This window comes from Elephas maximus, chromosome 9 (assembly GCF_024166365.1).
Source record: "Elephas maximus indicus isolate mEleMax1 chromosome 9, mEleMax1 primary haplotype, whole genome shotgun sequence".
Taxonomy (NCBI): Eukaryota; Metazoa; Chordata; class Mammalia; order Proboscidea; family Elephantidae; genus Elephas; species Elephas maximus.
In genome coordinates this window covers 102,070,837-102,093,911 of record NC_064827.1, presented here as the reverse complement: position 1 = coordinate 102,093,911, position 23,075 = coordinate 102,070,837, and the positions used below count along the sequence as shown (strand labels likewise).

The 23,075-nt window shown below is 41.0% G+C and overlaps 1 protein-coding gene across 8 annotated transcripts in view; it reads right to left on the bottom strand.

The window, feature by feature from the left end:
* Positions 1-23,075, bottom strand: part of NTRK2 (neurotrophic receptor tyrosine kinase 2) — a 447,441-nt gene that overhangs the window by 354,085 nt on the left and 70,281 nt on the right. For all 8 annotated transcript variants that reach the window (XM_049895347.1, XM_049895350.1, XM_049895351.1 and 5 more), the window contains 3 exons: positions 10,905-10,940; positions 8,237-8,337; positions 5,256-5,355 (listed from right to left, as the gene is read on the bottom strand). In XM_049895347.1, the coding sequence (XP_049751304.1) occupies positions 5,256-5,355; positions 8,237-8,337; positions 10,905-10,940 (237 nt within the window). The remainder of the gene's footprint in view (positions 1-5,255; positions 5,356-8,236; positions 8,338-10,904; positions 10,941-23,075) is intronic.

Here is a 23,075-nt window from a genome sequence, read left to right as displayed (position 1 = left end):
ACTTACATTAGAGAATGCAAGTAACACAAAGCTGATAGCAGAAACTATTTTTTACCAGTGTGATGAATGCCAAGCCCCCTCTTTCCTTCTGGCTCCTTGATATTTTTTTCCATCCCTGTACACCATGAATACCATCAGGCAAGGCTCCCAATGTGAGTACTCTTTGAAGGCTTGGCAGGACTAGTGCCCCTAGATGCTTCCATTTCCCCTTCATATGGACTGCTCCATCTTCAATGAAGAAAGGGAGCCAGGAAGCAATGTGAGAGCTAAACACAAGGCTTGGTTGCAACACAAGTGTGAGCATTCAAAAGCCTGGTTGCCTATTCCTTTGGCAATGAAGCTGTTCTGGAAAATTCTTTGAGCTCCCATCGACAAAAGCCCTTTTTCAGTGAAGATAAAAATTTAAATAAGAGGCAGACCTTAGAAGAAAAGGAATAAAATTCTGCCTTTAAGTATAGGGTTATTGACAGATTTGTTATACATTTTTGCATCCATATTAAGCACACATATGAATAATCCCTAAATAGCTGGCCAAGTACTAACAGAGCGGCTTTATTCAGGGCTTCTGTAATTATGGTAACTCGCTGTTCTTCAACCAAAGACCAGTAGGAAGGTATAAAGACACAGAAATGAACATGGAAAAATTGACTGAGATAAATTCTACCTCTTGACAACTTTATAGAAACAGGGCAGGTAGTCTACAGAACACTAGCAACAAGAAGCTTAAAATTAATTAATTAAAAAAAAAAGTTGCCATCAAATTGACTTCAGCTCATGACCCCAAGTCACGGCAACCCTGTGCATCAGGATAGAACTGTGGTCCATTGAGTTTTCAATGGCTTATTTTTCAGATATAGATCACCAGGTCTTCTTTCCAAGGCATCCCTGGGTGAACTTGAACCACCAACTTTTTGGTTAGCAGGAGAGCATTTTAACTGTTTGTACCGCCCAGGGACTCCAAAACGTGTATCAACAGATACTGAAAAATAAATCCTAGGCTAACAGCTAGGGGTAAACTGGCTTCGGCACTGGACAAAGACACATTCTGAGGCTGTATGTGTCCTAGATGCCCCAAGACAAGACCTGGACAAACCAGTCTCCTATCTAGGGCCATTACTTATGTGAAATAATTGAGAAAAAGCAGGGGAAAGGTCTCCTTTAGAAATGAAGAAAAGTCCCAGGGTCTCTCTTTAACCATTCATGTGTTAACTGTCCTCCAAATACTGTTTTCCAATTAACATCCTAAAGTGGATAAAGTTGCAAATTCTCTCTGATCATTCTTCAGTTGATTAATATTTATTGAGTGCCAACTCTGGGCTAGACATTGGAAAAGTAATGGCGGGCAAGCAAAAACAAATGCTGTCATCCTGAAGATCGCTGTCCTACCTATTCTGGATTGTACCATCAGCATTTCATTTACGGTGAATTGACAGAACAGAGAAAATAAGCCTTTTTGAAGCTAACGATCATATAGACCCACCTCCAACGAATACACCATGACTCAGTGGTTGAGTTCTAAAATTAGGTTTAGCTCACTAGTTTGGGGTTCACAGATCATCTTCCCACAGAAGCAATGCCATAAATAATGTTTGGGCTCTCAGGTCAATCCATAAAGCTTGAGTTGCCCTGAACTTAGCTTCTGTGTGATTTTAAGAGGTTTCTGGTTGGTTTATCTTACCGTGGGTCCTTCATATTAACAGTATTAAACTGTAGTTTATAACCTGAGGCTGCTCCCACAGATGGAAATGGTCGACACTGAAGACTGGACTGTGATGCAATTCTTTCCCCTACCCCTCCCCAGGTGCCAGAGTAGACTCCAACTCATGATGACCCCATGTATGTCAGAGTAGAACTGTGCTCCACAGGGTTTGCAATGGCTGATTTTCCACCAGTAGATTGTCAGGTCTTTCTTCCAAGGCACCTCTGGGTAGACTCAAGCCTCCAAACTTTTAGCTAGCAGCCGAGCCATTAACTGTTTGCACCACCGAGGTACTCTGATGTGATGCCAGGGTTGGGCAAAAAGCAACAAGCACCAAAAGGTAGACTAGCAGCCACCTTTCAGTCTCAATCTGTCTCCAGGATAAGAGAATAAGGACGGAGGTAGAATCTCCCCAAAGATACTTATGAGGACAAAAATTACATTTGGAATGGTATATTCGCATACCAGCCACTGGTCCCTCCTAGTGTCTAGAGCTCTATACAAGGCTATGTAAATTTCATAGTATTGTTACTCAGAAACAACCACCAACATATTTCCTGGTTACCTTTGGAAGTATAGTAGCATTTTTACATATTCTTCCCTTCTTAAGACCTGTTTTTCAGCAATATTCCCAGAGGTTATACACAGCAAAACATACACCAGTTCAACGGTTTCTCTGTGTACAATTTAGTGACATTGATTATATTTTTCCAGTTGTGCAGCCATTCTCACCTTTCTTTTCTGAGTTGTTCCTCCCCATTAACATAAACTCACTGCCCCCTAAGTTTCCCATCTAATCTTTCTAGTTGCTGTTGTCAATTTGATCCCATATAGCTAGTTCTTAGAAGAGCATAATGTTCAAGGCAGAGCTTTTTTTACCAGCTAAGCCAAATTATTGTTCAGCTTTAAGATAACCTCAGAGGATATATTTGGTTTAAGGCTTAAAGATTATCTCAGGGCAATAATTTCAGGGGTTCAGCCACCCTCCATGGCTCCAGAAAGTCTAGAGCCCATGAAAAGCTGAACTTCAGTTCTGCATTTTCCCCCTTTTGATCAAGATTCTTCTAACTTACAAACACCTCTTTTTATCCAGTTTCATTTGCACTCATTGCAGGAGCCTCATCTTAATTTCTAGATCCCCAAAGATTATCAACTCAGCATCTGACTTGTAAACTCATAACCTCAACTCAGCTGCATTTTGCTCAAACCATGCCACAGATAGACTTGTAGCTAAAAATAGAAAAATTAGCTATTCCAAACAAGAACATTAGTCTCTGAGACAAAATTTCTAAAAACTTTTATTTATGTTTAGGAATAAGGGAAGAAAACATTGAATATCTTAGTTACGGTCTGATGGAAGTCATTTACTGGCTTTGTTACAAGGTTAAGTAAAACCCTTCTTATAAATAAGAACACCCTTAGGCTATATTGAAAAATGTATGTGCTATAAAAAAAAAAAATTTTTTTATATTGGTAATCTCAAATTATCCAAATAAAGTATTGTTTCAGTCTTAATGCCAGGAGTCTCAATATGAAATAGAATCATCTCTGAGACAAAATATCTACCTTCCGTTACCCCCATCATTGCATTATAATGAGTATGTGAACATTTACAGATAATTCTGCCAGTCCTTCTCCTAAGCTAGGAGCAGGAAAAAAAAAATCAAACCCCTTGCCATCAACTCAATTCTGACTCATAGTGACACTGTAGGATAGAGTAGAACTGCCCCATAGGGTTCCCAAAGAAAGCCTGGTGGATTCGAACTGTCAACCTTTTGGTTAGCAGCCGTAGCTCTTAACCACTACACCACCAGGGTTTCTAAGAGTAGGAAAGGTCTCCCAAATTTTGTTCCAAGGATTCCCAAAGCTTTTGCTGAGCACCCAGAAGGATCTGGATACATCCTTTCCTGGAAGATACCATGGGATAAAAGAGCTAAACCTTTCAAGAAAGGAAATTTATATTGTTAGGGCCTGGCTCTCTCTGGTAGAATCTATGTTTAGGAATGTCCACTCCAAGTACCTTTAAGGGAAGAAAGCACCCGATAAGGATGAGAAAAACAAGGCGTGGAAAGGATCTGGTTGCATAGAGAGCAGCAGCCTGGTCCATATCTGGGTACCAATTAAGCCTCAGGACCTAGAAAGGCCTCCGAAGCAGATGGTGTAATTGATTTGCAATGCCACCCCTCGATACCTTTGTCACTTTCGGAAAGAGACTGGGTTGCCCATCTTGACCCACAGAACAGTGATTCTCATAGAAAGCTTGGGTAACAGCGACATCTTCTAGAAACTATTAGAAATGCAAATTCTCAGGCCCACCCCAGACCTACTAAACCAGAAATTTTATGGGTGGGCCCAGCAATGTGTTTTAACATGCCCACCAGAAGTTTTAATGCACAGTCAAGTTTGAGAATCACTGTGGTAGAATGAAATTAAACTCATTGCACAATAGTCCTTCTCCCAAGCCTTAATTATAATTGGCTTCTTCTTCCTAAAGGGATGTCAAAGATCAGCAGGCCAAAGCGCGTCAAGAGGAGCTCTGAGGGCATTTTAAGCCCTAATTGACCGCTACTTCTCCCTGTTCATTTCTGGTTTAGGATCTCGGCCACAGGCGAGGAGGAGAGTAGACCTGATCTACCCAGTGTATGTCAGGCAACTTACTGCTCTTTAAACACTCCCTTCCAAGTAAACAATCAACATTCATAGTAATTAAAATAGACCACACAGATAAAGATAACGCGCCAGACCTGATGTCTAACACAGGTAATAAAAGATACCACTAAACTTCTTCACAGCCTTCCTTGGCTACTTAAGAGACCACACACAAAATACAAGAACAACATATTAGCCAATACACAAGTTTAAACTCCAAAGCAAATGCTTTTAAGTCATTGAAACGCTCAGCTATATATTTTGCAAGAACATCTATACGCATATTTTCTCCTAAAATTCATTTTCAGTCCTCTAAAAGAGACCAGTTATCTATTCTTGGACAACATAGTCCCTCATTTTTAATCCAGAACTGAGAAATTTTCCACTAAAGAAAAAAAAAAAAGCCACCCATTCACAAAGTCTCAAGGTGCTACTAATGACTGGTCATATTTTTCATTCCAAACTCTGTTGTTTAAATTTCAAACGATGAGAATCCAGAAAAGCAGTAGCAACAACCCAAAGCATCCCACTGAAGCCTGGGAAGTCAAATTTCAGCAGAAAGAACCTTTCTGCACAAAGTACCTGTGTCCATAACTATCCCCGCCTGCTTTTTGCAACAAACGAAAACTCAAACCCAATTTCCCTCTCTCATTATTAGTCACTTGACTCTCAAGAAACCCGTTCTGTGTCTTCTGGGACAACTGTCCCCATTGGAAAGTGGGTAGTGCTGAGCAATCAACATTATTTTGCTCTGTCTTGATTTGTAGCATCATATCCTTGCTGCTATTTTTTCAGCCTTAAAACCTAATCATCGTCAATTTAGCTGCTTCCTTCTTTACTGGTAATTAGCATGAGTCATAAGCCAAAAATGCTTCCACAGGAGTAAAATAAACATAACCCTTCTTACCTTTCATGCCAAACTTGGAGTGTCTTGCCAACTTAAGAAGGAACAGCATCACCAGCAGACAGAACCCCACCACAGATGCGATTACCACCACAGCGTAGACCTGCGGAGAGAAAGAGAGCGGACGTCATGGCCTGGCTCATTAGCTCCCTACCTTCATTCGGTGACCATGATGATGATAACGGTAACAGTTCACATATACTCAGTGTTTACTGTGTGCTCGTCTAAGAACTTTATACATATTAATTTAATACTCAACGACTGTACTATGAACTACATAGGCCTTATTATTTTTATTACATGATCCATTATTAATTATCTTAATATCATATTATTATAATCCAGGAGTCTCTGGGTGATGCAAATGGTTAATGAGCTCAGCTGCTAATTGAAAGGCTGGGGTTTTCTGTGCACCCAGAGGTGTCTCAGAAGAAAGGGCTTCTAAAAAATCAGCCGTGGAAAATCCTATGGAGCAGAGTTCTACCCAACACATAATGGGGCCGCCATGAGTCGGAATCAATTCCATGGCAACTGATTCTATTATTAGTCCTACTTTACAAATATGGAAGCACAAGTTAAAGCTTATGGGTGGGCATACAATTAACGTTTTTAAGAGAAGAAAGAATAAAGCACAAATGGCAAAATATTGATAAGGTTTGAAGCTGGCGAAGCACACAGTGGGATTGATGACACCTTCCTCTCTACTGTGGTGTATCTTCAAAATTTTTTCACAATAATTCAATTTGTTTTTAAGTTAGTAGCTATTATCGCTTTTAGAAGTCAGGGTGCCCTTGGAGTGATGAGTTGGAGGAAACCAGTGTCCAGGGACGTCTAGGGTGGGTTCGGCTTGGGAGAGCTGATAGGGCTGTCCACTTATGGTATGTGCATTCGCCTGTATGTACACCACAGGTCAACAAAAAGTCATTTTAAGTGTAAAATCTAATGACAAGGAGTGGTGATCCAAGTGGAGACAGGAGATGCAGAACTATGTGAATCTAGAGATCACAGAGGTACAAGTAGAAAACATGGATCACACTTCTATTGTCGCTGATTAAGCCAAAATGCTACATTAAGTTGTTGTTGTTAGTTGCCATTGAGTCAGCCCCCAATGCACGATGACCCCAAGCACAACAGAAGAAACATTGCCCAGTCTTGTGTGATCCCCATGATGGATCACAGATTGGACTGTTGTGACCCATAGGGTTTTCTTGACTAATTTTCAGAAGTAGATTGCCAGGCCTTTCTTCCTACTCTGTCTTACTTAGTCTGGAAGCTTCTCTGAAGCCCATTCAGCATCGTAGCAACACGCAAGCCTCCAGGGACAGGCAGCTGTTGGTTGCACAGGAGGTGCATTGGCTGGCAATCGAATCCAGGTCTTCTGCATGGAAGGCGAGAATTCTACCACTGAACCACCAGGGCCCCCACGCTACACTAAATGCATATTGACATTTTAGAAACAAGGATATAAGTAAGACTATGTCTCTCTTTCCATCCCGATTTCTCAGGCCAAGGTCTTGTCTCCAAAAAAGTTGGATTCCCTAACCCAGGAATTGCCAACCCTTAGCTCAGACTATGACTATAGCCGTGGAGAAGGAGAGACATGGATGGGTTTGGAATTTAGATAGAGCCAGAGCTTACAGGACATGCTGATTGTCTGGATGTGAGATGTGAGGGAGACAAAAGAATCAAGGAAGCCTCCTGGGTTTTGACCTGAGCTACTGACATACCACTGCTGCCACAGATCCCTGGTCATGTGACTCCATTGCCCAAACACTCCTCCTTGGATGGCTCCTGACTGCACAATAAATAAACACCTTGGACTGTGTTTCAAAGCTTAAGGACCTGCCACAACCTACTTTCCAACCTTGCCTTCTACTGCTGCCCTTCACACACCTTAACCTCCAACCAGGCAAGCACCCAAATGCCCTTTCTTCCCATTTCTGTAGGCCCAAGTCCCAACCATCCTGCTCAGGCCATTTAAAATGCCACCTGCCCACAAAGGCTTCGCAGCTGGAAGGAGTGGAACACCTGTGCCTCTGTTTCTCTCCCTCTCATTACATCATATAGCTCACCTCCTATTTGTATTTCAGGTACGAGTAATCACATCTTCTGTGCCCATCTGTCAGTTTGTCCTACTGTGGTGGCTTGTGTGTTGCTCTCATACTGTAAGCTATATCACTGGTACTTCAAATACCAGTAGGGTCACCCATGATGGGTAGCTTTCAGGGGAGCTTTATGACAGACTAGGAAGAAAGGCCTGGAGATCTACTTCCCAAAACCAGCCAATGAAAACCTTACGGATGATAATAGAACATTGCCCAACATAGTGCTGAAGATGAGTCCCCTAGGTTGGCAAGCACTACACAGCGGCTACAGCAATGGACTCAAACATATCCATGACAGTGAAGATGGTGCAAGGCCAGGCAACATTTGGTTGTTATGCATCGGCTCACCATGAGTCACAGCCAACTCCACAACAGCTAGTAACAAAAGCCGTAGCTCATAAGCTCCTAAAGTGTGGGTTGAGTTTCATTTATATTTTTATATCTGCCCCTTCCAGACCCTGATGGATTCGTTATATTTAATAGACACTCAAAACTTTTATTAAAAATTTTAAGGAGACAAGTATGAAGGTATACAAAATGGGAATAATTATATATGGCCTCAAACAAGAAAACTGATTTCTTGTCTTCTCATGGTAACCTTTTAAAGGACACATGTTTGAAATAGGAACCATTTACAATTACAGTGACCCATGAAAGGAAAAGCAAGTAAGTCAGAGGCTAGATATATATACATATATCACCTTGGATCACTTTTCTTTAACATTTCCATTAATTCCTCCCATCTTTAATGGGCTGTTTACATCTGAACACTAAAAATGTCTGCTGAAGGGCACACACTGCAGCAGCCACATCCTTCCAACATTTAAGCAGCCAATCTGCTGAGAACCAAGCTGGGAAACATGTACTTATCACACTCACCGAGAGACGTTCCCGACCAGCCTTGTCAGCCACATCTGTGGAAGGGATTTCATTACTCCTATTTGTGGTGTCCCCGATGTCATTGGCTGCAGTCCCATAATCTTGTGTTGAAGAAAGGGAAACAGAAGAAGCCATGATGTTGTTGTTGGGTTCCCAACAAACACAAATCTATAGGACAAGTCTGCAGAACCACAGCAAAACCCAGAACAAAGCAAGACAAATCTCAAAGATTCCAATCCACTGAGGCCTGGTTGTGCAAGACCACAGTTTGGTTGCCCAAGTTAAATCCATTGTAGTGGTGGGATTGCACAAAGCTGAGCATTTTATTCAACGGAGATCTTTACATTAGTGTTCTACTGGTCAAATTCTAAACCAAACATTATTGGAGTTTTTCCTTTGTACGTAACAGTATACATCTTTTTCTGATTGTTCACTTAAAATAAATACTAAAGGGAATCGGCCATCTAAGAGTCATAGATTTATAAACCTGGAAGGGTCTTTAGAGATGGTCAAGTCAAGCCAGTTTTACAGATGAAGAATGTCATTCTGGGAAAGTTAAATGATTAGCCAAAGGTCACACAACAAAAGGGTGACAGAAACTAGACATGAAACCAGACATGAAATCGGCAATCCTGGTTCCCTGGAAAGGTGTTTCTAAATTGGGTAAGAGGCAGATGCTCAAACTGGAGTGTGGAATCAGAATCCGTATGGAACTCAGGTATACATATGAACTTTTGAGTAGTTCCGAATCGACAGTACTGTTTTTGCTGGCAGCCAAACTTTTACTAGTAATATTATCCACAAAAAGTCACACAAAATTCTTGGTAAACACTGCAGACAATGATGACGTTTACATATATTTTCTAAATAGGGAAGGTGCCTTCACTTTCAATCCTTAACATGCTACCTCATTAACTTGGCAGCATCTAAACTTCCCTAGATGGAATTCCGAGGTTGGCCTTGGGGCAACTAATAGAAATTGCTTTTTTCTTAGTGGAGTGTTCCTTTGAGTGTGAATAATAATAATTGAAAAAGCACCGATTTTCTACCTATTTGCTGTTTCATCCTTAACCCCCAAACCACATTGTCACCATTTTCATTCTGAATATCTTAAAATATATTAATTTCAGTCAAATACTAACAGGTATCATTTATTTGTTTATTCTCCTCTTTTCTCATTATATCCAGCCACTCATGCGAAATTGAAATAATTAAAGTATCTTTTTTTTTTTTTTGGTTATAGTTTAAAATAATGGCATTTTGGCCCAAAGGTCCAAAATCAGATCCGAAGTCACTAGGAGTCCAAAACATAATTTTAAAATGTAAAATCACAATTCAAGCTGATTTCCCTCCTATGATACAAGTTGAGATATTCCTCCTCCAAATTATATCAAGACAAATAGAATAAAAAATACAAAAATCACCTGCAGAGAACCATCCAAACCACATCTTGGAAGAAACGTGACTTTCGCATGCATGAAGCAGGTAAACACATTATAATTTCCCAACTAAAATTAGCTTGAGTTAAATATACACATATATAATAAAAATAAAATAATTTTATAGAAAAAATAAAATATAAATATTCACTTATAATTTTATAAATAAAGTAGAGATATTTTATAGAACATATATCTTGATGAACTTAACTTTTAACCAATTTTAAATGTCAAAGTATGTCTGAAAATTTAGCCTCCTACTTCCCTAAACAGTGACCGCCTGGTCATGGAGATAGCTTGGAAATCTGTTAATGATGGGTTTTCACACCAGTAAGATATTCCTGGCATTCCATTAAAATGGCAAAGTAAAGATTAGAGATCTAGTATGAAGCTAAGGCAGTGGACCTCTTGGGACCATGTTCCTAAGGACAATCCCATTTTGTTCAAGTCTTACTCCTCCCCCAGGGAGGCCATGCACTTCAGGGGAAGCTGAGCTCACCTCCAGGAGTGGGTCAAATTAGTCAAGGGTTAACCCACCCCTCTTATCAGTAATGAAGATGAGAATGGACCTTGGCTCAACTGGGTCTTCACTCAGATACAAAGAGGGCTTGGTGGGGGTCCCTAGGAAAGGCCTCTTTCTTCTGGAACACCTTTCAGAAGTTCTTCCCTTTCTCTCATCAATCTGAATGGTAGTAGCCCCTCTGCTGACATCACCTTATAACCGTAAGAGAAACCAGCCTTCCCTGAGACCGACACAACAGGCAGTAGAGCGGAGAGATGAAGGAAACGTGGGTTCCTAATGAGGTGGTAGAGCGCCGATTTTTTTAGAGTTAGTTCCTGTATGTGAGTCAGACTTCCTTGCTACACAAGAAAGAGTCTTGGATTAGGTTTACTATCATAGTGAGAAACATTCTAACTGATACAACTCCTTTCTCTTCCTAGTCATGGTTTTTAGTTCCCAGTTATGGAAACAAAATATCTGTTACAGCAGAATGGATTTACTACTTCCAAGAACATAGCAGTAGAGAGAGAGAAAGTGCTATTTACAGGCACTGTGAATATCAAGGGAAAATGACCATCAATAGCCAATGATTTTTTTGAAATATGATTTTGGCACATGTACTGCTTGAAGTGTATATTTAACTGAGCTTAATGGTCCTCTTTTAGTGGATTTATTTCATTTTAGACATTTTGAAAAAAATACAAAATAAAGAAAACACAATAGCTACCTTCATAAATCACATCAGGATAATTTGGGTTTGCACCTAGGAAGCAAAACAAAGCAAAGATTCATAAGTATACATTTTGGAGTTTAAAAATTGCTAACTTAGACTAACTAAAATGAGTTAAATATACTTTAAAGGCTTTATAATTAAATACACTGTTTTACAGGACAGATAAAATCTGAAATTATTGATTTGCTTCATGTTGACTCTTTCCCTCCATCCGCTCCAGTTCCCCAGCATCCACCCCTCCAAACAAGGAAGAGAAAAAAGAAAAAGAAATCATGAATTACTTTGACTGGAAAATTTTAGCCATCAATAATTATGATCAATATTTTTGTCCTGTTTCCATTGTACAGTTGGCCATTTTAATTAACTGCCATTTTGATACTTTCATTTCACAAGAAAAATGTTGTTCTCTAGTGAAATTGCTTATGTATAAGTGATTATAAATACATGCTATCTCAGAGAGAAATGCGAAAGTATACCAACTTCACTTGGGGGGTTACCCTGCAATCATCAAGATGATCAGAATATCCTGTTTGATGGTATTCTCATGAGAATTGACAAAAACATTTAAAAAAAAATGAATCAGCATCAACAAGAATTGGTGACAAAAAAAAAAAAAATCTGATACTTATTCTCCAATCAGAACTAGCTGAGTCTTTATACGAAAGCTTATTTGGAAATAAAATTAAATTTTGATATAACGCTTAAGTGACTGGAAGATGAATTTCCGAAGCTACTCCCTATGTTTTCAGTCCTCACTTATCATGTGAAAAAGTAAAACTTGTGAACTGCAAAGTTTACCCAGTTTTCATTTCACTTCTAAATCCTTAGTAAAACATACCATTTAAAATAAAGCGAAATTTTACCAGTTTTCTGGTCTTGCATTCCTCAGTGGATAATCAAGGTCAGTCTAAATGAAGAACCAAATAAAAGTGGCCCCAGTGTTCAAATTAGAATTTTAACACACTTCAGCTAGAAGAATAACTATTTTAGCAGGAAAACAATTAGGTGGATGGCTGTGCACTTTGGTAGACGGGTGCCGCCTACTGCTGGGCAGTTTATGCTTTGCACAACTCCAGGGGGTGCCATTCATATTGTGGTCTATGTGAATGGTACCATGTGAAATTGTGCAGTGCACAACCTGTACAACCATATGTGATGGGGCTGCATTAACTGATGCAAAGTCACGGATTTCAGCAAATGTCAATTGTATTTTGATGAATTTCATTATCCCAAACACCATTTCAGAGTAGGTTGAGTTCTACCACATCAACACGCATTGTCGGAATTATTTGTGACTGAAGTGACATCCTCAGAAGGGATTTGAAGGCTACCTTGCAGTTTGAGGGGTAATTCAGTGAATAAAGCAGCACAAAAGCCCAGGGACAGCCCTCAGGATATCATCTGCAGGTCACCCCGCAGCCTCTGAAATGCTTTCTGCCTTTGCAAAGTGCCCAGGACTGGGACTTTCAGTGCTAAAACCAGGAATGTGTCTGGTAAACAGGGACAAGTTGGTCATTGATTTGTGCTCATGCCCTGGACTCTGTATTATGGGAAAAGCCAGCCTGCAGTCACTGTTCACTTTTACACATACAATCCCACAAGAAAGTAAAAGGACTCAGGATTCAGAGGCAGACTATCTGTCACACATTTAAATGGCCTCAGTGAATATCAGTAACATAGAGATTTAACCAGCCTCCTCACAGAAAAGGATTACACATTACCCACACAAAGCCCCAGGAAGACCCGAGAACTTTGGATTAATCCAATGTATCAAGGGATCAGGTATGAAAAAATAGAACTCGAGGCAGGATAAAAAGTCAATACGTCAGCCCATAATCTAGTAAACAGCTCACACTACAGACTTGGGAACTAAATCGATGCGTGCCTTTCCTACCAAGTTCACCAGCAAAACTAACAGGCTACATCTAAACTTTGTGAAAAGCACTAGATTTTCCTGGCTATACAAGAAGTATTGTCCTTTTACTTTCATTGTCAGTCATAGCCAAATTTAGCACGAGATTATGAAACTCGCAGAAAGACAATGTGAGAAAAACAATAATAGTTTTATTTTGTTCTCCTTCTCTCTTCTGTCTAGCATACTGTACTTTGTCTGACGAGGATATACTCACCCCAATAAAGAAATGCCTCTTCGTGTATAAATGTCTGAGAAGCTTGGAACTTGGGAGGAAGAACAGACCCAGAGTTTATGAAAAATAAGGGTTACATTACTCCAGCTGATCCCAGCTCATCAAGAACAGTATTTTGCTTCTAGCAACTTCTCAGTCAAGCAAAACCTCCCATGATGTTTATACACCAATAGGGAGATAGTTATTAACATAATTTTGAAAGCAGGCACAGGAAAAACTACCCCTTCCTTTTTAGACTTCTGGCAATGGTCTAGTTTTGAAAATAACCTACCGTTTTTAAGTCTAATTTCTAGCTCTTTCCTTTTACTTGGTTTAAATACATTCATTGTATACAGTAGTTTTTACTGCTGTTGTTGCTGCTAGCTGCTGCTGAGTCGGCTCCAACTCATGGAGATCTTCTGTGTAACAGAAGGAAACGCTGCCCGGTCCTGTGCCATCTTCTTGATCGTTGGTATGTTTGAGTCCATTGTTGTGGCTTTCTACTGTTACTGACTGCTAAAGTTAGGAGCCCCTGTTTGAGATATGCAGGACTAAGAGGTAAATGAGGAATACAAACCCTGGCTATGAGGGAAATGGTACAATGAAAAGAGAATGAATGAAAAACTCTTATGGACTGAATTCTGTCCCTCTCAAAAGATATGTTGAAGCCCTAACCCCCATACCTATGAATGTGAGCCTGTTTGGAAGTAGAGTCTTTGAAGGTGTTCTTAGTTAAGTCAATGTGAAGTCATATTGGAGTAGGGTAGGTCCTAATCCTATATGACGTGAGTTCTTAGAAAAGAAGGTACACAGAGACCAGGAGGAGGAGGAAAGATGCCATTTGATCCTGCAGCTGTAAGCCAAGGAACGCCTGAAGCTACCAGAAGCCAGGAGAGAGGCAGCCAACACATGCTCCCTCAAAGCCTCCGCAAGAATCAACACAGCCAACAGTCTGATCTCAGACTCTCAGCCTTCAGAACTGTAAGACAATAAATTTCTGTTGTTTAAAGCCACCCAGCTTGTGCTATTTTGTCATGACAGCCCTAGGAAACCAATACAAAGGCAAATGAGCAGCATCCACTTAGAGTAATGTGCTTGTAGAGGGAATGTGAAAAGGGTGATGCTTCCTTGAATAGTATCCTAATAGCTCTCATCAAGTAAGAAATCTCAGATGTAGGCAGCAGGAGGTGGCATTCAGCCCTAAAGCCTCGTGTTGAGAATCTCTGGAATAAATATGGAAATCTGGGAACTCCATTGAACCCACTGAAATCTACACTTCCACGTCGCATTCAAGTGCGGACGCTACAACTCACAACAACCCAAAGATGATCGGGGTCAAGTACAAATACCTGCTTGACTGATGTTCAAATTCTATTTCTGAAGAATTTGTTGAACAATTTGAATGGCTACATTCACTTTTACTTTGTTCTTGACCTAACGAATGTAGTTAAGAAATATGGGAAGCAGGCCACCAGGTCCAGGACATAACCTGAAGCTCTCCAAGTGAAAAGAACAATAGGTACAGATGCACTCCTGGAAAAGCTCCTTACTAAACTTGTGATGTCTGCACTTCCAAGAGACAGACCTTTAAGGCATTTAGGCTTCTAAACACAGATAATAAAACCATCTTTTTCCCAACATCATCCAACCAAAGCACTTTACCATCATCTCAATTCCATGCTAAACAACCTAAAGTCAGGGTCTTTTTATTCCCACCTTCTAATCTTAGTTATATCTCATGAGTAAATCTATTCAAGACATTACACATAAAGGAAGAATATATTTGTAGGGGAAATAAAAAACTCATGGAAGGAGAGGTAGCCTGATAAAAAGGGGTTTATTTTCCATTCAGCTGCTCAGATGAAAATAATGGTGGAGACCAGGAAGACACATCAGCTTCCTTCCTTTAAGCTTTTAGTCTCCCTCTAGCGCCCTAAGGGGGTTCTATCAATTATGTTTACAGACTCTGTTTAGTGTGATCTTGAAAAATATTTCAAAGAATTCCACATGAGAAAGCAATAGCAAAAGATCTGTTCTTTCCAAATAAACTGTCCTTGCTTTGCCAACTGTGTTTTCTAACTTATGGCAGTGAGATTTTTAATGCCCAAGTCCCTCTCTTCTTCCCTTTCTGAACTTCAGGCTGAACTCAGAGGGAAAACATTGGGGGTTCAGATGTCAGGGTTTCATTTCTGGCTGAAATACTAATTTGCTAGGCAGCATTGGGAGTTTTCACTTTTTCCTGTAACAAAGGAGTCTTCCATAAGATAGGAAAGGATAATAGCATTCAATTTGGCAACTCCTCAGGAGCTTTGGGAAGTATAATTAATTAACATTAGTACTCCGGAGATCTAAAGAGCTATTTAAGTATAAATCTTAATTATCATGATTATTGTAAGTCTATGGCCAAGATTTTTTACCAACTTCTGCAGTCTAAAATTGATCAAACATGCAATCAAGATGCACTGATAATTACTGGTGACTGAAATGTGAAAGTTGGAAACAAAGAAGAATCAGTAGTTGGAAAATATGACCTTGGTGATAGAAATGATGCAGGAGATTGCATGACAGAATTTTGCAAGACCAACGACCTATTCATTGGAAATACCTTTTTTTCAACAACATAAACAGCGACTCTACACAGGGACCTTACCAGGTGGAATACAAGGGAATCAAATACGCTACATCTGTGGAAAAAGACCATGGAGAAGCTCAATATCATCAGTCTTCAGAACAAGGCCAGGGGCCGACTGCAGAACAGACCATGAATTGCTCAAATTTAAGTTCAAACTGAAGTTGAAGAAAATTAAAACAAGTCCGTGAAAGCTGAAATATAACCTTGAGTATATCCCACCTGAATCTGGAGACCACTTCAAGAATAGATTTGATGCATTGAACACTAATGATCAAAGACCAGATGAGTTGTGGGATGACATCAAGGACATCATATATGAAGAAGGCAAAAGGTCATTAAAAAGGCAGGAAAGAAAGAAAAGACCAAAATAGATGTCAGAGGAGATTCTGAAATTTGTTCTTGAACACAGAGTAGCTAAAGTAAATGGAAGAAATGATGAAGTAAAAGAGATGAACGGAAGATTTCAAAGGACCACTCAAGAAGACACAGTAAAGTATTATAATGAAATGTGCAAAGACCTGGAGTTAGTAAACCCAAAGGGAAGGAAACACTTGGCATTTCTCAAGCTGAAAGAACTGAATAAAAAATTCAAGTCCCAAGTTACAATTTTGAAGAAGTCTATGGGCAAAATATTGAATGACGTGAGAAGCATCAAAAGAAGATGGAAGGAACACACAGTCATTCTACCAAAAAGAATTGACCAATGTTCAGCCATTTCAGGAGGTAGCGTAAGATCAAGAACTGATGATACTGAAAGACGAAATTCAAGCTGCACTGAAGGCACTGGTGAAAAACAAGGCTCCAGGAACTGACGGAATACCAATTGAGATGTTTCAACCAATGGGTGGAGTGCTGGAGGTACTCGTTAGTTTATGCCAAGAAAATTGGAAGACAGCTACCTGGTCAACTGACTGGGAAAGATCCATATTTGTGCCCATTCCAAAGAAAGGTGATCCAACAGAATGCAGAAATTATCAAACAATATCACATGCAAGTAAAATTTGGCTGAAGATAATCCAAAGGCGGTTGCAGCAGTACGACAGGGAACTCGGGAACTCAAGCTGGATTCAGAAGAGGATGTGAAACAAGGGACATCATTGCTGATGTCAGGTGGATTTTGGATAAAAGCAGAGAATACCAGAAGGATGTTTACCTGTGTTTTATTGACTATGCAAATGCATTCGCCTGTCTGGATCATAACAAATTATGGATCACGTTGCGAAGGATGGGAATTCCAGAACACTTAATTGTGCTCATGCAGGACCTGTATATAGACCAAGAGGAAGTCGTTTGAACAGAACAAGGGGATACTGCATGTTTTAAAATCAGAACAGGTACATGTCGGGGTTTTATTCTCTAACCATACTTATTCAATCTGTATGTTGAGCAAATAATACAAGAAGTTGGACTATATGGAGAAAAATATGACATCAGGATTGCAGGAAGACTCATTAACAACCTGCGATATGCAGATGACACAACTTTGCTTGCTGAAAGCCAAGACGACTTGAAGTACTTACTGATAAAGATCAAAGACCACAGCATTCAGTATGGATTATACCTCAACATAAAAAGAAAACAAAAATCCTCACAATTGGGCCAATAAGCAATATCATGATAAATGAGGAAATACTGAAGTTGTCAGGGATTTCATTTTACTTGGATCCACAATCTATGCCCATGGAAGCAGCAGTCAAGAAATCAAAGGACATATTGCCTTGGACAAATCTACTGCAAGAGGCCTCTTTAAAGCATTGAAAAGCAAAGGACTTTGAGGACTAAGGTGCTCCTGACTCAAGCCATGGTATTTTCAAGTGCCTCATATGCATGCGAAAGCTGGACAATGAAGAAGACCAAAGAAGAATTGATGCCTTTGAATTATGATGTTGGTGAAGAATATCGAATATACCATGGACTACTAAAAACGAACAAGTCTGTCTTGGAAGACATACAACAACATTGCTCCTTGGAAACAAGGATGGCTAGACTTTGTCTCAGGTACTTTGGACATATTATCAGGAGGGACCAGTCCCTGGAGAAGGACATCATGCTCGGCAAGGTAGACAGTCAGCAACGAAAGTAAGACCCTCGATGGGATGGATTGACACAGCAGCTGCAAGAATGGGCTCAAACATAGCAAAGATTGCAAAGATGGTGGCGCAGGACTGGGCAGTGTTTCATTCTGTTGTACATAGGGTCGCTAGGAGTTGAAACCAACTCAGTGGCACCTACCAACAACAACATGGCCAAATGATGCTCTTCTTGGTTATTTGGGGCAGAAAAATAGGGAGAACTTTCTTCACTGTCACCACCAGGACAAGAAATGGATCCCAGAAAATGGCCTGAGGACCAGGCAGGGAGAGGTTTTACCTGTACCAGTCGCTGTCAGGTTGGTTCTGACTCACGGCAACTGCACGTGCTTCAAAGTAGAACCACTGCATAGAGTTTTCATGGCTGTAACCTTTTCAGAGTAGATTGCCAGACCATTCTTCCAAGACACCTCTGGATGGGTCTGACCTTCCACCTTTCAGTTGGCCGCCGAGAGCTTACCATTTGCGCCTTCCAGGCTTTTATAGTCAGGCACTTTAGATAACTCTTAAGTTATAACACTTGGAGAAATTTCCTCTCCCTAAATTCTCTGGCCTAAGTACCCAGTAACCCAGGCCTAAGTGTACTCAATCTAAATCTGCCAGTTTGGGGTGGTTCTAAATGGTTCACAGAACTCTAGTGCATCCAGATATCGGAATCTTCTGATAAAGCAGCATGAAGTGAGAAGCTGCGGGGGAAACTCTTCCAATATTTAGAGTTTGTTCCTGACTTGCATTTTGCATAGGAAACTCCCGAATTAGGAAGCATCAGTCAGTAACTACCACTGCCTGTGTGAGCGAGCATTCTCGAGCTGTGACATTCCTCCTGAATGAATGGGCCACAGAGACACGCCTGATGCATTGCCTAAAGAATGTGAAGCTTTGCACCAAGGGTACTCACTTTATCATCTCCTGCCCTGACTAAGCTCTTTCCAAACCTAAGGCAAAAAATCATCTGGATAATGATTCAGACAAGAGAATCTACACTTAAACGATCAACACGGCCGTGTTTATAGGAATACCTGTAACTTGTGTTCTCTATTCAGAAGATGCTACCAAAGACTCCAAGGCTCTTCCTTATGACAATCCCAGGAAATCTCAATGTGATGGCCCCTCTCTGCCATAAATGTCTGCTTAACATTCTGCTCAAAAAGACAGCCTCATCACTTCTAATCTCCACTCAGTCTCCGTATGTGCATATATAGACGCACTTTTCTATAAGAGGGATCGCATTCCAATGACAGGCACATGGTGGATCAAGTTCATCTTGGACAAGTCCTTATTTTTGGCCCATAAGCTAAATAGGATACAGGAGGATCTTTGGAGAATTCTCAGATAACCCTGTGCCTTGTATGTGTGGGCCTACAACTGCTTTCTCTACTTATCATTCCTCTCCCGAGGCTTCTTAAGCCACATATTGAATCCATCCCACCTTTTTTTTTCTCCTGAACTCAATTACAGCTCATCTCTGTGCACCATCTATTCTGTATTTTTATGGTTATAACTATTTGATATGCTCAGCAACAGGCAGCGAGACAATCTTGATGCAGGCCTGACCCATTCTTTCCGTGGCTCTCCCAGGTTTTGCAGTCTTAACAGAGTCAAGTACCCTCGCTACTCAAAATGTGGTTCAAGGACTAGCTGCATCTGTGTCATCTGGGAGCTTGCTAGGAGTACAGAATCTTAGAACCTTCTGTGGAGTCCCTCAGTGGTGTGAATGATTAATGCCCTTAGCTGCTGACGGAAAGACTGGACATTTCAGTCCACCTGAGGCACCTCGGGAGAAAGGCTTGGAGATCCACTTCAAAGAATCAGCCATTGAAAACCCAGTGGAGCCCAGTTCTATTCTGACACACATGAGGTCGCCATGAGTCAGAATTGACTCCATGGCAACTTGTTAGGCCCTTCTCCAGGCTCACTGAATCAGACTCTACATTCTAACAGGATGCTCAGGTGATTCCTTCGTACATTAAAGTTTGAGAAGTGCTGGTTACGGCTCACTGAGAAATTTTACCAGAGTCAAAGGCCCCAGTGGGCATAAAGGATGACGATTTTTCAATGAAACATAAAGAAAATCCGAAAATAGCTAGGTACTCAAACATCTGACCATGGCTGCAAAAAGCTCTAGGGGTAAGGGTGGGAGCTAGGTTTGTTCCCAATGGCATACCTCTGGCCCCAAATCAGGTGGGGACAGGAAAGGGGAAGGATAGCTGACATTTACCCACTCCCTTTAGGAACCAAACTTTGGCTTAAAATTTTCTCTTTAGGGGCCAAGCCTAAGCAAAGTAAAACGGCATAGTCCTGAGGCCCTCTTCTCTGGGCAAGCTCTAGCTTTTAGATAAAAAACCAAAAACCAAACCAGTTGTCAGAGTTGATTCAGTCTCCAGCTCATGGCAACCCCGTGTGTGTCAAAGTAGAACTGTGCTCCATAGGGTTTTCAATGGCTGATTTTTGGGAAGTAGACTGACAGGCCTTTCTTCCACAGCACTTCTGGGGAGACTTGAACCTCCAACCTCTTGGTAAGCAGATGAGCACATTAACCTTTTGCACCATCCAGGGACTACAGCTTATGGATAAGGGTGGATAAAGTCAAGGCTGAGATAAAAGCCCTGGACAAAAGTTTCTCCCTAATGACTGTGGTTGTTCTTAGGTGCCATCGAGTCAATTTCGACTCGTGGCAACCCTGTGTGTTGCATGCAGAGTAGAACTGTGCTCTGTAAGGTTTTCAAGGCTCTGACCTTTAGGAAGCAGATCACCAGAACTGTCTTCCAAGGTGCCTCTGGGTGGGTTCAAACTGCCCACCTTTTTTGGCTAATAGCTGAGCACTTAACCATTTGTGCTGCTCAGGGAAGTCCTACAGAGCATTAACAAAGGGGAAGTGAGAAATGTGCACCCTCTGTATTATATTCTCAGCATCTACCTAGGAAGGGGAGAGCATTGACTCAGTATCTGCCCACCATGTGTCAGGCACTGTATTAGGCACTTTCAGATATGCTCATCTTTCCAATGACCTTTTAAGAGATATTAGAATTGTACTCTCCATAGGGAAGAAAAGCCAGGTACAGAGATGTTAAGAAAATGTCTTAAGGTCACACAGTAAGTGGAGGATGGAACTCATGTTTGAATCAGACCTGACTCCACAACACAAAACTTTTCCATGATGCTAAAGCTTCCCTTTGAACAATATGGACAGTTGGGGCTAGCTATGCTAAAAATTCCAAGTTCACCAGCTCTGCATAAGTCACTTGTACCAACAAGTGATGGCAGTTTATCTCATTAATGGTAAAATCTAAGAGGTTCCACCTATTCTGCTTAATATTCTCCATTTAGCGGGTTTCCATGAAAAAATATTCAAAGAGGTGCCTTTATTCTTCATTGCCAACATTTCCATGTATCTTCAGCTAAATGGTGTTCCTTCCTTCCCTGGGTGGAAGGACTCGACACAGCCAAGACCCTGACTTAGACTTCCCAGAACTGTGAGACAAGGAATTTCTGTCCTTCAAAGCCACCTGCTGTGTGGTATTTCTCTATGGCAGCCCTGGGAGACTAGGACACGCTCTGAGAACATGAACCATGTCTTCTGCAGGTAGAAGGCTTAGAGGGCAAGGGAAAGAGGGCAGCAGATGCAGGTGGTAATTGTCCAGAGGTGTCAGGACAAGGGACCATGAGTGTTTCCTGAGGACCAGATGCAGGCAGCACAGAGAAAGTCCGGGTGGGGTGGGGGTGGGAGAAACCTGGAGGGGCAGAGCGACCCCAACAGCACAAAGCTGCATCCTGAGGTACTGAGCAAGCCACCAGCTGGAGTAGAGATGCATTCGCTCAAGTCATGGGGACAGCAGGAGAGAGAACCCAGAATGAGGAATCTCCGAAGAACCCACAAAGGTATTTTTAAATGTCCAAACACAAGCCATACATTTTGGCTAATCTCACTATAACCTCAGACATTTTCCCAGAGCTGTTTTCAAAGCTGTGCCAAATTTATGCCAAGTGTCCTGAGTCAAGTCAGAGCTGGCGTCCTAGGTAGAGTCAGCCCTCTCTAAAGAGAGCATACCCGCAGACTTTGGAAAGCGCCCATTAAGACGAAAGAGCCTAGTTTATACAAGTTGGACTGTTCAAAGTCCTCTGACCCAGCCATCTGACGCCAACCAATCATAATGAATCCAGCATCTCATGGTAACCAATCAGTTATCTTTCTCTGCTCTTAAAATCTCTCCCCCAAATTACAGACTTTTTGCTTAACCAATCACTCAGGACTTCTTTGTTAAAGTTTCCTTCACTGTCCTGAAAGACTTTCCCTCCACTTCCCAAAAATTAAGCTTCATGCCAGTTAAGTCCAAACATTCATCAACTAGCAAATTAATCACTCAATAAACCTTAAAAGAGCTTTTTTATCTCAATTTGACAGTATCCAGGACAGAAAGTCCACATATCAGCATTGAACATCCCCAGATCCCAAGAGCACAACCCCACTCCCCTACAAACACGCACCCCCTTCCACCTGGGTAGCAAACGAGCTATAACTTCAATATCAAGCCCCTACTCACTCACTATCTGCCTGAGCTGGAGAGGGGAGGAGATTTGCCATTAAATCTTAAGTCCAGAGTTTTAATTTCTCTCTCAGATAAGGCATGCTATATTTCAGTTGAGATTGTGACTGCAACCTAAAGTGACCACAGAATTGTCTCTTATTCAACTCTGAGGACAGAATTATGGGCCAGTCACAGTATTCATCTACAGCAGTCACCTCTGACCCTTGGTTGCATATTAGAATAACCTAGGCAGTTTAAGAAAAAAAAAAAAAATGCCAAACACCAGTCTCATTCAAGAGCAGCTGAATCAGAATGATCAAAGGTAGGCACCAATATTATGTTAGAAATATATATATAATAATAGTAACTCCTTTGTTGTTGTTAGGTACTATTGAGTCAGTTCCAACTCATAGTGACCCTATATACAACAAAATGAAACACTGCTGGGTCCTGAGCCATCCTCACAAGTTTTGCTATGTTTGAGCCTGTTGTTGGAGCCATTGTGTCAGTCCATCTCGTTGAGGGTCTTCCTATTTTTCAATGACCCTCTACCAAGCATGATATCCTTCCCCAGGGACTGATACCTCCTGATAACATGTCCAAAATAAGTAAGACGAGGTTTCGCCATCTTCACTTCCAAGGAGCCCTCTGGCTGTACTTCTTCCAAGACAGATTTGTTCATTCTTCTGGCAGTCCATGGTATATTCAATATTCTTTGCCAACACCATAATTCAAAGGCATCAATTCTTCTTCGATCTTCCTTATTCATTGTCTAGCTTTCCCACGCATAC